This window comes from Podarcis bocagei (genome assembly GCF_964188305.1).
Source record: "Podarcis bocagei genome assembly, chromosome: 13".
NCBI lineage: Eukaryota > Metazoa > Chordata > Lepidosauria > Squamata > Lacertidae > Podarcis > Podarcis bocagei.
Genome location: NC_138138.1, coordinates 3,727,877 through 3,740,381, shown reverse-complemented (window position 1 = coordinate 3,740,381; position 12,505 = coordinate 3,727,877). Strand labels below are relative to the sequence as shown.

Sequence of the window (12,505 nt, the reverse complement as noted above, 5' to 3'; positions counted from 1 at the left end):
GAACATCAGGGATAAAGACCCAAGGCCAACCAACTCACTAGATTTGGTTAGGTTTCTTCTATGGAGTACCCCTTACCCTGCAGACTGGATGGTAAGGTAAAAAAAGGTAAAGGACCCATGTACGGGTAAAGGTAAAGGGACCCCTGACCATTAGGTTCTGTCGTGACTGACTCTGGGGTTGCCGTGCTCATCTCGCTTTATTGGCCGAGTGAGATGGCGTACAGCTTCCAGATCATGTGGCCAGCATGACTTAGTTGCTTCTGGAGAATCAGAGCAGCGCACGGAAACGCCGTTCACCTTCCCGCCGGAGCGGTACCTATTTATCTACTTGCACTTCGACATGCTTTCGAACTGCTAGGTTGGCAGGAGCAGGGACCGAGCAACGGGAGCTCACCCCGTCATGGGGATTCAAACTGTCGAACAGCTCTTACTGTCAGGAAGTTGCCGACCTTCTGATTGGCAAGTCCTAGGCTCTATGGTTTAACCCGCAGCGCCACCTGCGTCCCTCCATGTACGGTTACGTCCAGTCAAAGGCAACTATAGGGTGTGGTGCTCATCTCGCTTCAGGCCAAGGGAGAAGGTGTTTGTCCACAGACGGCTTTCTGAGTCATGACTAAATCGCTTCTGGTGCAACAGGACACCATGACAGAAGCCAGAACACACAGAAACACTGTTTACATTCTCGCCGCTGCGATACCTATTTATCTACTTGCATTGGTGTGCTTTTGAACTGCTAGGTTGGCAGAAGCTGGGACAGAACAACGAGAGCTCATACCCGGAACCGCGGACCTTCTGATCAGCAAGCCAAAGACGCTCAGTGGTTTAGAGTTAGACCACAGTGCCACCTGCTCCCTACAAACTGGATGGTGTTATCCATTCAGTCACTTCATTCTGCTACATGTGTAGACACATCTGTATTGACTAGACTAGCATACATTTGACAGCAACAACAATAAGTAGAACCTGCAAAAGAATGTTGCTATGTGGAGTTCTTCTGTTTACTGTTCCACATAGTTAAAAATGTCATTCTCCGTGATACTCCATTCTATTCACCTTCCCATCTGGCTTCTGGCTTTTCTCCCTCTGATCTATGACCACTGGCCATAGCCATTCTTGGTCTGTTTGTGGGGTTCAGCCAGGGTGGATTTGATTTAAATCAAATCAGTTTAAATCACAATTTAAATCACTAGTCAGTAAGACTTGATTTAAATCATTTTTTTTACAGAAAGACTCATTCTTGCTGGTATAATCTTAATATGTATTTACAACTAGATGGAGGTTTCCTTTTTGGAATAATAAATTTTCAGAGTAGTTTTTACAGTTACTCTATATCAAAAATTACTGATTTGGTAATACTATTAGAAATACATAGATCATTATGAAATCATTGTGAGGTTTAATAAGTTAACTGTTTATATTTGGACAACTTTTCTGCTGTACTTTATTGGAAGGAGAAAAATAATCATTTCTTTAATAACAATTTAAACAGTTTATTGAACTAAAGCAATAACATTATAGCATATGTATCCATGTTTGTTAACTGGTGTGGTTAGACTTTAAAAAAAACCAACAACTTTGAGTTTTAGCACACATGAAAAACGTAAAACAAATCCTTATTTCCTGATGAATAGCCTTTGGACTATAATGTAACTTAAATAGAAAACTATCTTTAGAAAGGTTTTTCCTCCAAAAGCATTTTGTTTTAAAATTCCAATTTTTAAAAAAGCCTATTTAAATAACAAACATATTTTTTAAAAAAAAACATTAATTTTTATCCACCCTGGGGATAAAACTCTTGAGGGTTTTTTCTTAAATATTTTCTGTACTTCTGTAAACCTTGGGATTCCTTCAAAGTAGCTGATAACTCCTTCATGTGCAAGGGTGGTGCTGTTTTGGCTACATGAATAGTGACACGCCTCTTCCTGTAGAGGAGTTTGTATAAACAAGCCCGATAACAAAATGTTGCAGTGTAGCCCTGATGTTCATATATTCCTCAAGCCTGTGGTTCGGTGTGTGTATATGTTTTACTTCATTATCATTTTGAACATTTAAAAGTGCAGCATTTTGAACATTTAAAAGTTTTTGAACATTTAAAAGTGCAGCAAGTCAACAGAGCACAAGACTTCTGCATGCAATTGAGTGCTTGGTTTGAACATATAACCACTCCAGGTTTTATTTTACTGAGGGCTGGGACACTCATTGTCTCCAAATTCAGTCCTTTATTCTATTTTCTATAAGCATTAACTTTTATATGCAAAAAGTGTGTGGGCACAAGCTGTTTGGAGTGGTGCTAAATCTGCCCCTGGTGATTGCACCAGTTGACAATGAATTCTGCTTCTGTTTGATCACACCTATATGTGACAGAAAGTTAGAAACTGGGTGTTACAGGTTGTAATTTTCATACAATACCTTTAGGGGCATAACACCCATGTAAGCAAAAATACAGGTTTGTGCCCATACAGTCTAAATTTAGATCATGGGTGGGGTGAGAGAATAATAAAATAGGAGGCGAGAGAGACAGAGGCAAGAAGGGTGTATGTAAGCTGTGGGTAGTGTCATTTACTGAATATGGCGCAAAGGCATAATGAGGTATATGTATAACACATAGGCAAGTCTGCTGTGGTGCTAGGGGCCATAAGCAGGTGATATATTCCTATAATGTTTTGCTTCCATTCCTGTGATATTTTTCACATACATTTTCCTGCTTGGCAGGGGGTTGGACTCGATGGCCCTTGTGGTCTCTTCCAACTCTATGATTCTATGATTCTAAGGATTAGATTGGTGATCAGGCCAAATTAGGAGAACTGGTGGGCCACATTAGGCCCATAGGCTGCAGTCTGTCCACCATTGGTTTGGGCACTGCGACTGCAAAGACCTTGTCTCATGTTGCACTTCTGATGGTGGCAGGATATGAAGCAAAGCCTCTTGCTGAAGATCTGAACATCTGTTTCTCAGGCAGCCTTGCATCCAAATGGATTTCAGGGCTGCAACAGTTCTTTTTTTATCATTCTCTTCTAATCTTAGATGGTGTGTTGGTGTACTCTAGGTAGTCATAGTCTGATTTAAGCCACCTTGTAATAACCCATTTGGTTACTGAACCACTGATATGTTACAAGTGAACTTTTTATTTACTGTGTTTGCTATTGTTTAAGATAAAACCTATTTGGGAAAGAAACTACTTTTGCCATTTTTATGGAGGTTTAGTGTTTGTTTACAGATGGTTGCCTTGGTGATATTATCTTGTGTACATTATCAACAGTTTTTGAGCGAACAGATAAATAGACGCCATATTTAAGCACTTGCCTGGTTGCAATAGGTGATGCTCCATCCCTCTTCTGTGCACAAAATGGTAACCAAATGGGCCATGAGAGGAAGGAAGCACCATCCTCTCTGCCCAGCACTGAAATGCAATGGGCAAGAAGGGTAGAGCCATCTCATAGCATCCATGTAATTTTTGTGGGTGTGTTGGCAAGACTGAGGTAAACTTATCTTTGTATGATATAATTAAAAATAAGCACAGTCAATTCACTTTGTTCATTAGAATGCAGTGGTTTTTATATTGACTTTCTGTTTACCAGACAAGGGTGGGTGGATTGAATTTTGAAGGAGTGAAATGTGAATTACAGGTTCAACCGTAAAACAGCTCTAGGATGATCAAAGCCAGTGTATACCTTGACAGCAGATAATAACAGCCTGCATGAAGAAGGTCTAGCCGCTTAGCTTTTTGATTCTCATATATCCTAGTTGAAGTAATGCTTGTTCCAGAGTGCTATGTTTACAAGTGTTTTTAACAAAAGGGTAAGCCCTCTCATGGAACTGCTCATAAGAGAGCCTGCCTTGCTACTGAATCTATAGTCATTCTAACACTGCTGGCATAATGATATTGTCTGAATATTTTATTTAGGTTTTGTTCACTACTTGAAATCAAGTTTTGTACCCCAAACTTAACCCCAAACTGTTCTTAACATGATGTGCACTTTCGCTGTTGGGTCTCTCTCTGTCGCCGTGCCACCGGTGTGCGACTTCCGCTTGCATCCCGGGGCAATGGTTGCAACTAGGGGCATCTACTTCTGGGTTAGTGGAGCTCGTTACCTGAAGCATGCATAAGGAGGACGGTTTGTAACCGGAGGTACCACTGTGCAGATATGTACTTTCAGAATTACATGTACTGAATTATCATGTATTGTTAATACCTGCAAAATTATCTGTTCCTATTTGCTCAACTTTTCATTTCTTCTCATCTGGAAAGTTAAAAGCGAAGACTGTAGTATCTATTTGTAAAATATGTAAACATTCACCACCTGCTGGGGCTGCCATTTCAAAACCAGAAGTTAGCTATCAGAAAATGTCTTAACAAACAAACAAACAAAATCCTTCCAGTAGCACCTTAGAGTCCAACTAAGTTTGTTATTGGTATGAGCTTTCGTGTGCATGCACACTTCTTCAGATACACTGAAACAGAAGTCACCAGACCCTTATATATAGTGAGAGGGTGGGGAGGGGTATTACTCAGAAGGGTGGTGGAAAAGGGTGATTGGCTGATAGGTGTCGTAAACCTGTTGACAACTGTTAATGACTGCAGTTGGTCTTATAGGAAAAAGCAAGGGGTGAGATGGCTAAAAATAGCTTTATCATGTATAATGAGATAAGAATCCAATGTCTCTATTCAGACCAGGTCTCTCCATGGTTTTAAGTTTGGTAATAAGTTGCAATTCAGCAACTTCTTTTTCCAGTCTATTTCTAAAATTCTTCTGTAATAAGACAGCTACTTTGAAATCTTGTATAGAATGTCCTGGGAGATTGAAGTGTTCTCCTACTGGTTTCTCTGTCTTGTGATTCCTGATATCAGATTTATGTCCGTTTATCCTTTGGCGTAGTGTTTGGCCTCTTTGTCCAATATAGAGGGCTGAAGGGCACTGTTGGGATTTGATGGCATACACAATGTTAGAAGATGAGCAGTTAAATAGTCCTGAGATGGTATGTTTGATGTTGTTGGGGCCAGTAACGGTGTTGTCCGGGTGTATGTGGCAGCAAAGTTGGCATCTGGTTTTATTGCAGGCTCTGGTACCAGTGTCCATGTTAAGTCTGGTTGTTGTATTATTGTGGGTGAGGAGTTGTTTAAGATTGAGTGGCTGTCTGTAAGCAATGGAAGGTTTTCCTCTCAGAGCTTGAGAAACAGAACTCTCATTGTCTAGGAGAGGTTGTAGATCTCTGATGATGCATTAAACTGTTTTAACTTGGGAGCTGTATGTGATTAATAGTGGTATTCTGTTACTTTCTTTTTTGGGTCTGTCTTGCAGCAAGTTCTCTCTGGGTATCAGTCTGGCTCTGTTGATCTGTTGTTTAACTTCATCAGGCAGATATTTTAGTTCTAAAAAGGTTTGCTGTAGATCTCTTAGGTGAGAGTCTCTGTCTGTAGAGTTGGAACAGATGCGGCTGTAATGTAGGGCCTGGCTATATACAATGGATTGTTTCGTATGTTTGGGATGGTGGCTAGAAGCGTGTAGATATGTTTGTCAGTCAGTTGGTTCACGGTATAAGGTGTATACACCCATCCTGTATTTTTATAGTAGTGTCTAAAAATGTATTTCTTGCATAGATTGGTTCATTGTTAGGTTGATGGTGGGGTGAAAGTCATTGAATGCCTGGTGGAAGGTGTCCAGGGTCTGTTGACCATGTGTCCAGATAATAAAAATATCATCAATGTGTCACAGGTACAAGAGAGGTTTGAGTGGGTAGGAGTTTAGGAAACGTTGTTCTAAATCTGCCATGAAGATGTTGCCATACTGTGGGGCCATGCGGGTGTGCAATGGTGTGTTGTGCTGTGTTTATTGAGGCCTATTGTTCTTGAGATTTCTAAGAAAGTGTGCCACAGAGATATTTTTCATTTCTCAGGTAATTCACCAGGCACTACTTTTTTGGAATTCAGCAATTTCTGAATTTCACTCAAATCCAGTGTTCAAATCCAGCACAATGGTACTATCAATTGCACAACCCAGAAAGGGTGATGAAGGAGAGCCCCCAAACTACCTTGGACTTTGTACTGAGCTGTTGAGGAGGGAGTGCCAGCCTCTTGCTGCCTCCTGGACCATGCAGTCAGGTCAGGTGAGGCAACTATTCAAACTCCCCCTTACCTAGTGCGAAATAACATCACCCATTGGATTATAACCTGGCTGCTCCTTCACCAATCGTCTACCAGTTACAGGAAAAGGACAGTTCCATTTGGCCCTTAGAGTAGCCCTTAGTGCTAGTCGAGTCACCAGGGTGCATGCACATCTGATATGCCCCAGAATGCCAGCTGTCATTGCATCCTCTTGCTGCATGTCCAACTTTGCAGCATAGCAGCAACCCCAATTCAGAAAGAATGAGAGGCAAAGCTCCCAAGAAGTAGCCCAGTGCAGACACTATATTGCAGAAAACTCCAGTGAATTCAAACTGTTCAAGAGCAAACCACACAGAGTGCTTAATAAAGGACTCTCCTCCAGATACTTCTTGATAATCATTCAGGTCAAGGCAATCCCTGCAGACCTCAGCAAAGATCTGCAAATGGGATGCTGCCCCCTTGTCAAGCTAATGTGAATAGTAAGCTCTGTGAATAGCATCTAAATACTTTACCAAAGGGGCCCACTCCACAACTGTGCTTGCACCCTCCCAAATAATACATCATAACAATTATCCTAGTTCCTCCTTGGCATGAATTTTGCCCGGCTTAGCATTCCTCAGTTTAGTGGTAAGCACCCTATATGTAAGAGTGAATTCATCTACTTAATCCCTCTGATTTGGTCACTTGAAGCAAATGACAATCCGTAACTAGGAGGACCTTTAACCCTCAGTGTCCCCAGAACCCAGGCCTGTCTTTCTACTTGCAAAGGAACCGTGGTCTGTCCAGATTTGTCCAGAATGTTGTGCTTCACCCCATACCAGCTCTAAAAACTCCCAAGTAGCATACCTGGTGAAAATACTAGAGAGAAGACAGAGCAAGGCCCTCAGAGTTGCTTGCAGATAATGCACCACTGTTACTTTCTGTCCAGGTAACAGAACCTCCCATACTCCAGGGTGCCGATGTCACCTTCAATGAACCTTCTACTACCATTGGAGCCCAAGAGAACAAAATAGGCAATGACATGTGAATTCCTGCTGGCTGCAGATCTGTATGGGCTGCCCTTATCAGCCCCCAAAGTCTTAGGACTGTTGTGGCCACCTGCACTGCTACTACTGCCACAGCCACTCACTGTGCCTGCTCAAGAACATCCAAAATTAACCACATCAATCAAAAAGCAAAGCAGAACATCTCTGTCTGACAGATTCAGATTATGTGATGTGCCTCCACTGCTGAGACTGGTTGCTCTTTTTCCGGAGGTGGTATACATAGTTCTCTCCCTCCTCATTAATTAGCACAGCAACCCTGTGAGGGAGGTTAGGATGAGAGGCAGTGTTTGGCCCAAGGTTACTCAGCGAGCTTCATGAGTGGGGATTTAGTCTCACACCCTAACCACTACACACACTGGCTGTCATTTTTATGCACTTGTTTCCCTAATATACATACTTTGTACACCTTCATTTGGGTTGGGAGACTTCAAAGGATTTCCATTTTGAAGGATACCTAGGTTTTGGTTCACATATTGTTTCAGAAAGTGTATATTACCTAGGTTTTTATTTAGATGTGAACCAAACAAAAAAAAATTCCCATTTCTATCCTAGGTAGCATTTTCACACTGCAGTACCTATCCTTCTTGAACAAGATGTCAGTGTTTACCAGTTCAGTGAGATTAAAGAAATCACAGTTAATAACAGTAGCTGTAAAATGAGTATCGGTAGTTTTGGTCTCTATAATGGAAGGTGCAGAAAATTATATTGTTCCTAATTTACCTTCCCTTCCCCCTCCTCCCATGAGCAAGCAGTTCTACTAAGTGTTCAGTGCAGCAGAGTTACCTCTTGAAACGTAACACTTGGACCATGAGGAATAATCCATGTGCCTTGCCATTGTGTGAGATTAATTTACACAGCTTGTCAACTTGGCACGGTGCCCACATTCTTCAGGAATCACTCACTTCAGTATGCAAAAATTAATTATGGAGAAGTAAATATTTTAGTTGCCAGTAAAAACACACACACATTGCAATAAGGAAAACAATAAAATACTGAGAGTTTATTGCTTTTGACTGTCTCTAATCATTCCCATTAGTGTCCAGGTTAAAAGCTTCCCATAGACTTTATTTTGAAGCAAATAAAAATGAATGATAGTGAAAACATGCTATAAGGTAATTAATTCACAACGGAGCATTTAAGCATAACATGTTCAGTTTTCTGACTATGGATGCTTATATATCCAAGCCACCACCATCTATGTAAAGAGAGGTGCATAAGTGAGCTTGGCCTGGAGCCCCTGTAACAACGAAGTGAACTCATTGGTGGATAATAGTAGGGCATTTGTTGTGGTCATGAGGTTTTGGACACAGATTTATTAATGTAACTTTTCATGTAGTATGTATCTTTAGCACCTGCTTTTAATAGGCTGATCCTTAAGACTGATTCAAAATGTTCCATTTAAAGCATTTCTTAGTTTCTTTCCATTGGGTATGAGAGAGACAGAAATGCAGCTTTAAGAACTTTTGAGTGTTTAAATTGGCTATGGAGGAAAGTGGATTCAAAATTGGTTGCAATGAAGGTTGGCTACAGCTTGTGATCTTTGAGGAGAGAGCTTTAACCACAAGCCTAGCTTTGGCTGACATTCTAAGCCAAATCTTGGCTTAGTACAGCACAGTACAAGAATAAAGACTGGGGAGGGACACAGCAGCTGCACTCTCCTCTTTGGGAGCCTTTACATTTGTGCAATCCTGGTATGTCATAGTTTGCCTTACTGTGACACGTGAATCAAGGGAGTAGAATCTGATAGTTACACTCTTTAACTAGTTCTGGGGGAGGGGGGTTTCCAAAAGACTTTGGAATTGAATGTCTTTTCTTCCTTCTCCATTTGTTCTTAAAATTATTTCCTTTAGTATTATCTAAAGATACTAGAACAATATTATTGGGGATAACAGATTTTTGTTCCCAGTTCTTTAGATAACAGTTCAGAAGGAAACAATCTGTCCCTCACTTCCCCATGTTTTAAGTTCTGTACTGTGAACCCTTTTATTTGGTGGTAATGGAACAATGATTTGGACAGACAGGCAGAAGTGTGATCAGCACAAAAACCATGCTATAAATATGAGATTTCATGTGGCAAGATGCCATCTCAAAGTCTAAAGAACTCAGAATTCCAAGATGGAGCTCTGTTGTTAAGAGTCAGAATTTCCTTGAAAGCAGAAAGTACTTAAATGGTAAAGATAAATGGTAAAGAGACGTGGGTGGCACTGTGATCTAAACCACTGAGCCTCTTGGGCTTGCTGATCAGAAGTTTGGCAGTTCAAATCTCTGTGACAGGGTGAGCTCCTGTGGCTCTTTCCCAGCTTCTACCAACCTAGCATTTCAAAAGCATACCAGTGCAAGTTGATAAATAGGTACCACTGCAGTGGGAAAGTAAATGGCGTTTCTGTGTACTGTGGTGTCTGTCATGATGTTCCGCTGTGCCAAAGCGGTTTAGTCATGCTGCCCACATGACTAGAAAGCTGTCTCTGGACCAACGTCTGCTTCCTTGGCCTGAAGCAAGATGAAGTCGCCTTTGACTGGACTTAACCATCCATGGGTTCTTTACCTTTACCTCTTCTAAAATGGGCGCTAATATTAAGATGTGGCTCATTGCAGAGACTTTTGCAAGAACTGTGGAAACTGTAGAAGTTACAGACAATCAAGAAAATAGTACTGCAGAGAGTGTTTCACAAGTCTGAAAAATCCCTACATTGCATGCATATAATTCATGAATAAATAAAGCCCTTCTTTGCACCAGAGTGTAAAGCACCACTCACACATGAACTATAAACAGCATAGTCAACACAGCATGGTCAACACTGTTTAAAGTTTAACTATAGGTAGAGAGCATTAATCAGGCTGTAGTGGTGCCTGGGAGAAAATATATATACTGAGTTAAGTCTGTACATCTCAGGGAAGCAGCATAAAATGTGTTGCAGGAACCTGGACCATCTTCTTGTTCTATTAGGCAAATTGCATGTAACAATGACTGTACTGAGGTGCATCATTGCTTTAATGAAAAATAGTGGAAGTTATACACAAGCTCCATTCATGCGGGATGCATTCTACTTGCCCTATTCATGGGCAAGAACTTTCACCGAAACAGCTGATCTGTGGTGAAACACCTTGGCAATAGAGATGTTGCAGTCCTATTATATGAACCTGTCTTATCATTTTATTTATTTATACTTTGGCTTTGCTATTCAAGGGACAACACTCTCTCAAGGAAGCAATAGAATTCCTCAAGGCTTCAGTTAAGGAAATGAGTGAATTGGCAGTCATTGTATGAAAGTGCAATGTGATTTAAAAATGTGATTAAGGGTTACAAGCATGGCCTTATAGCAAAATGTGGCAGTTCTGTTCAGGTTGCCAGCCATTCCATTTGTTCTCCCTCCCCATTTCCCATTTTTGTCCAATTTTGTGCCCTCTGAATATGCACCCTGTTTTTTTCCTTTTTCTGTTTTGGGCTCTCCCTTCCATTTTTAATTTTTTAAAAAAATTTGGGTGGGGGAAATGGATATACATTTGCCTAATTCCAGGTATGTTAGAACTATGTACTCTCACTGGGTATAGAATGCTAACTGACTGCTGGAGGGGGGGGAATCCCCCCCTAATATAATGGAGTGGCTGAAACCCCAAACGGAAGCCCCTCCACTTTGACAGGAGTGAAATGCTGCCACATGCACGTGAAGTGGAAGAGGAAATGGTTTACAACAAGTGGAGAGCTGGATGATGCTGGGGGACCACTCTACAGAGTCTCCCATCTTAGCCATAGTGTTATCAGCAGTCGTGCTTCTGGCTCTAGTGCACTCAGAAAAATGGCAGCCCTCAAACAAAGTTTGCATTGCTTAATGACAATATAGAATCTAAAAAGATACACCTCAGTTGTGTTGATAAACCTGACTTTTTATGCAAATCACCATCTGCAAATGATCAGGACCTACAATATTATCTATTGATATCTGAAAAAATATTATTATTTCCAGGTCAGAATTGCAAGGGCTAGCCGTATGGGGAGTGTTAGTGGGAAAGGAGCATGTTTGGTTCCTTTCCTGGTCATGCAGCGAAAGTGAACCCTTTTGTTTCTACTTATAAGTGGATGATTGTTATTTGCTGTTAAGGAAAAAAATCTATGGCCCCGGGAACACCGTCCCTATAGTTATAATGACTGTTAGCGTGCTAAGTTAGTGAACGATAATTGTTGTATTTATTAAGGGCTCTTGTATTTTGAAAATGCTCCCCCCCATGACTTTACAAATGCTTTACAAAAAAATTACAAAAACAAAACGGTATTCTGGTAACTTAAATTAAGTTATAAAAATGTAATAGCCATCTAAATGATCAAATCAGTACAGTGGTACCTTGGGTTACAGACGCTTCAGGTTACAGATGCTTCAGGTTACAAACTCTGCTAACCCAGAAATAGTACCTCGGGTTAAGAACTTTGCATCAGGATGAGAACAGAAATTGCGCGGCGGCAGCGGGAGTCCCCATTAGCTAAAGTGGTACCTCAGGTTAAGAACAGTTTGAGATTAAGAACGGATCTCCAGAACGAATTAGGTTCTTAACCCGAGGTACCACTGTACATAAAAAAATCATCTTACACTGTGTGTATTCTTGTTTTCCTAAGCAGTTTGGAAACTCCAACAATATTATGACGTTCTTTTTTGAGTTTCTTTAACTGCAACACTATTGTCCCACTATTGTACATCTTGATGTGGCATGTGTGGTGAATTTAGAGGAAGAGTTTTATTTACTTACATGCGCAGAATTTATATACTGTATATTTATATACTGTAAAACTTCAAAGCAGTTTAAAGGAAAGCTTGTATATAACCAAAAACATATGTCTGTTACATGTAAAAATATACTTTGGCATCTTTCTTTGCAGGTTGTTCAGCAACAGTTATGAACTCTCGGTTACGAGCACTAGGTGGGAGAATAAATAACATTCGAGCATCTGAACTACCAAAGGAACGCACCCGATCTGAGATCATTTGCAGTGTCCGCTTTTTGGATGGCTCAATGCAAAGCTTCAAAGTTAGTGTAAGTCTTGGGATTTTGAAATGTGTGATATCTGTAAAGCATGGGGCCCCTGTGTTTTGGGGTTTCTGGTCCAATTTGGAAACTTGAGAAACTGTTGCATATCAGATATTTGATCCTTCACTGCACAACATCAACTTCACAAAAGCAAATTGGTTCTGAAAAACTGCTGCTAAAACTCCTTCCTTTTCCAATTTTGGCATGGTAACATCCTTAATAGATGGTTTCTTGAAGCAGTCAAATACAAGATCTGTTGTGGTGCAACATTCATTGAAACTGGACAAGATACTCACTTTAAACAAGTCTGCTTAGTCTTCAAAGGTCACTACATCCT

At 40.7% G+C, this 12,505-nt stretch overlaps 1 protein-coding gene across 6 annotated transcripts in view; it reads left to right on the top strand.

The window, feature by feature from the left end:
* Positions 1–12,505, top strand: part of PTPN3 (protein tyrosine phosphatase non-receptor type 3) — a 95,773-nt gene that overhangs the window by 36,891 nt on the left and 46,377 nt on the right. For 5 of the 6 annotated variants that reach the window (XM_081168497.1, XM_081168494.1, XM_081168501.1 and 2 more), the window contains exon 2: positions 12,020–12,174. In XM_081168497.1, the coding sequence (XP_081024623.1) occupies positions 12,020–12,174 (155 nt within the window). The remainder of the gene's footprint in view (positions 1–12,019; positions 12,175–12,505) is intronic. The other variant, XM_081168498.1, reaches the window with a different exon arrangement.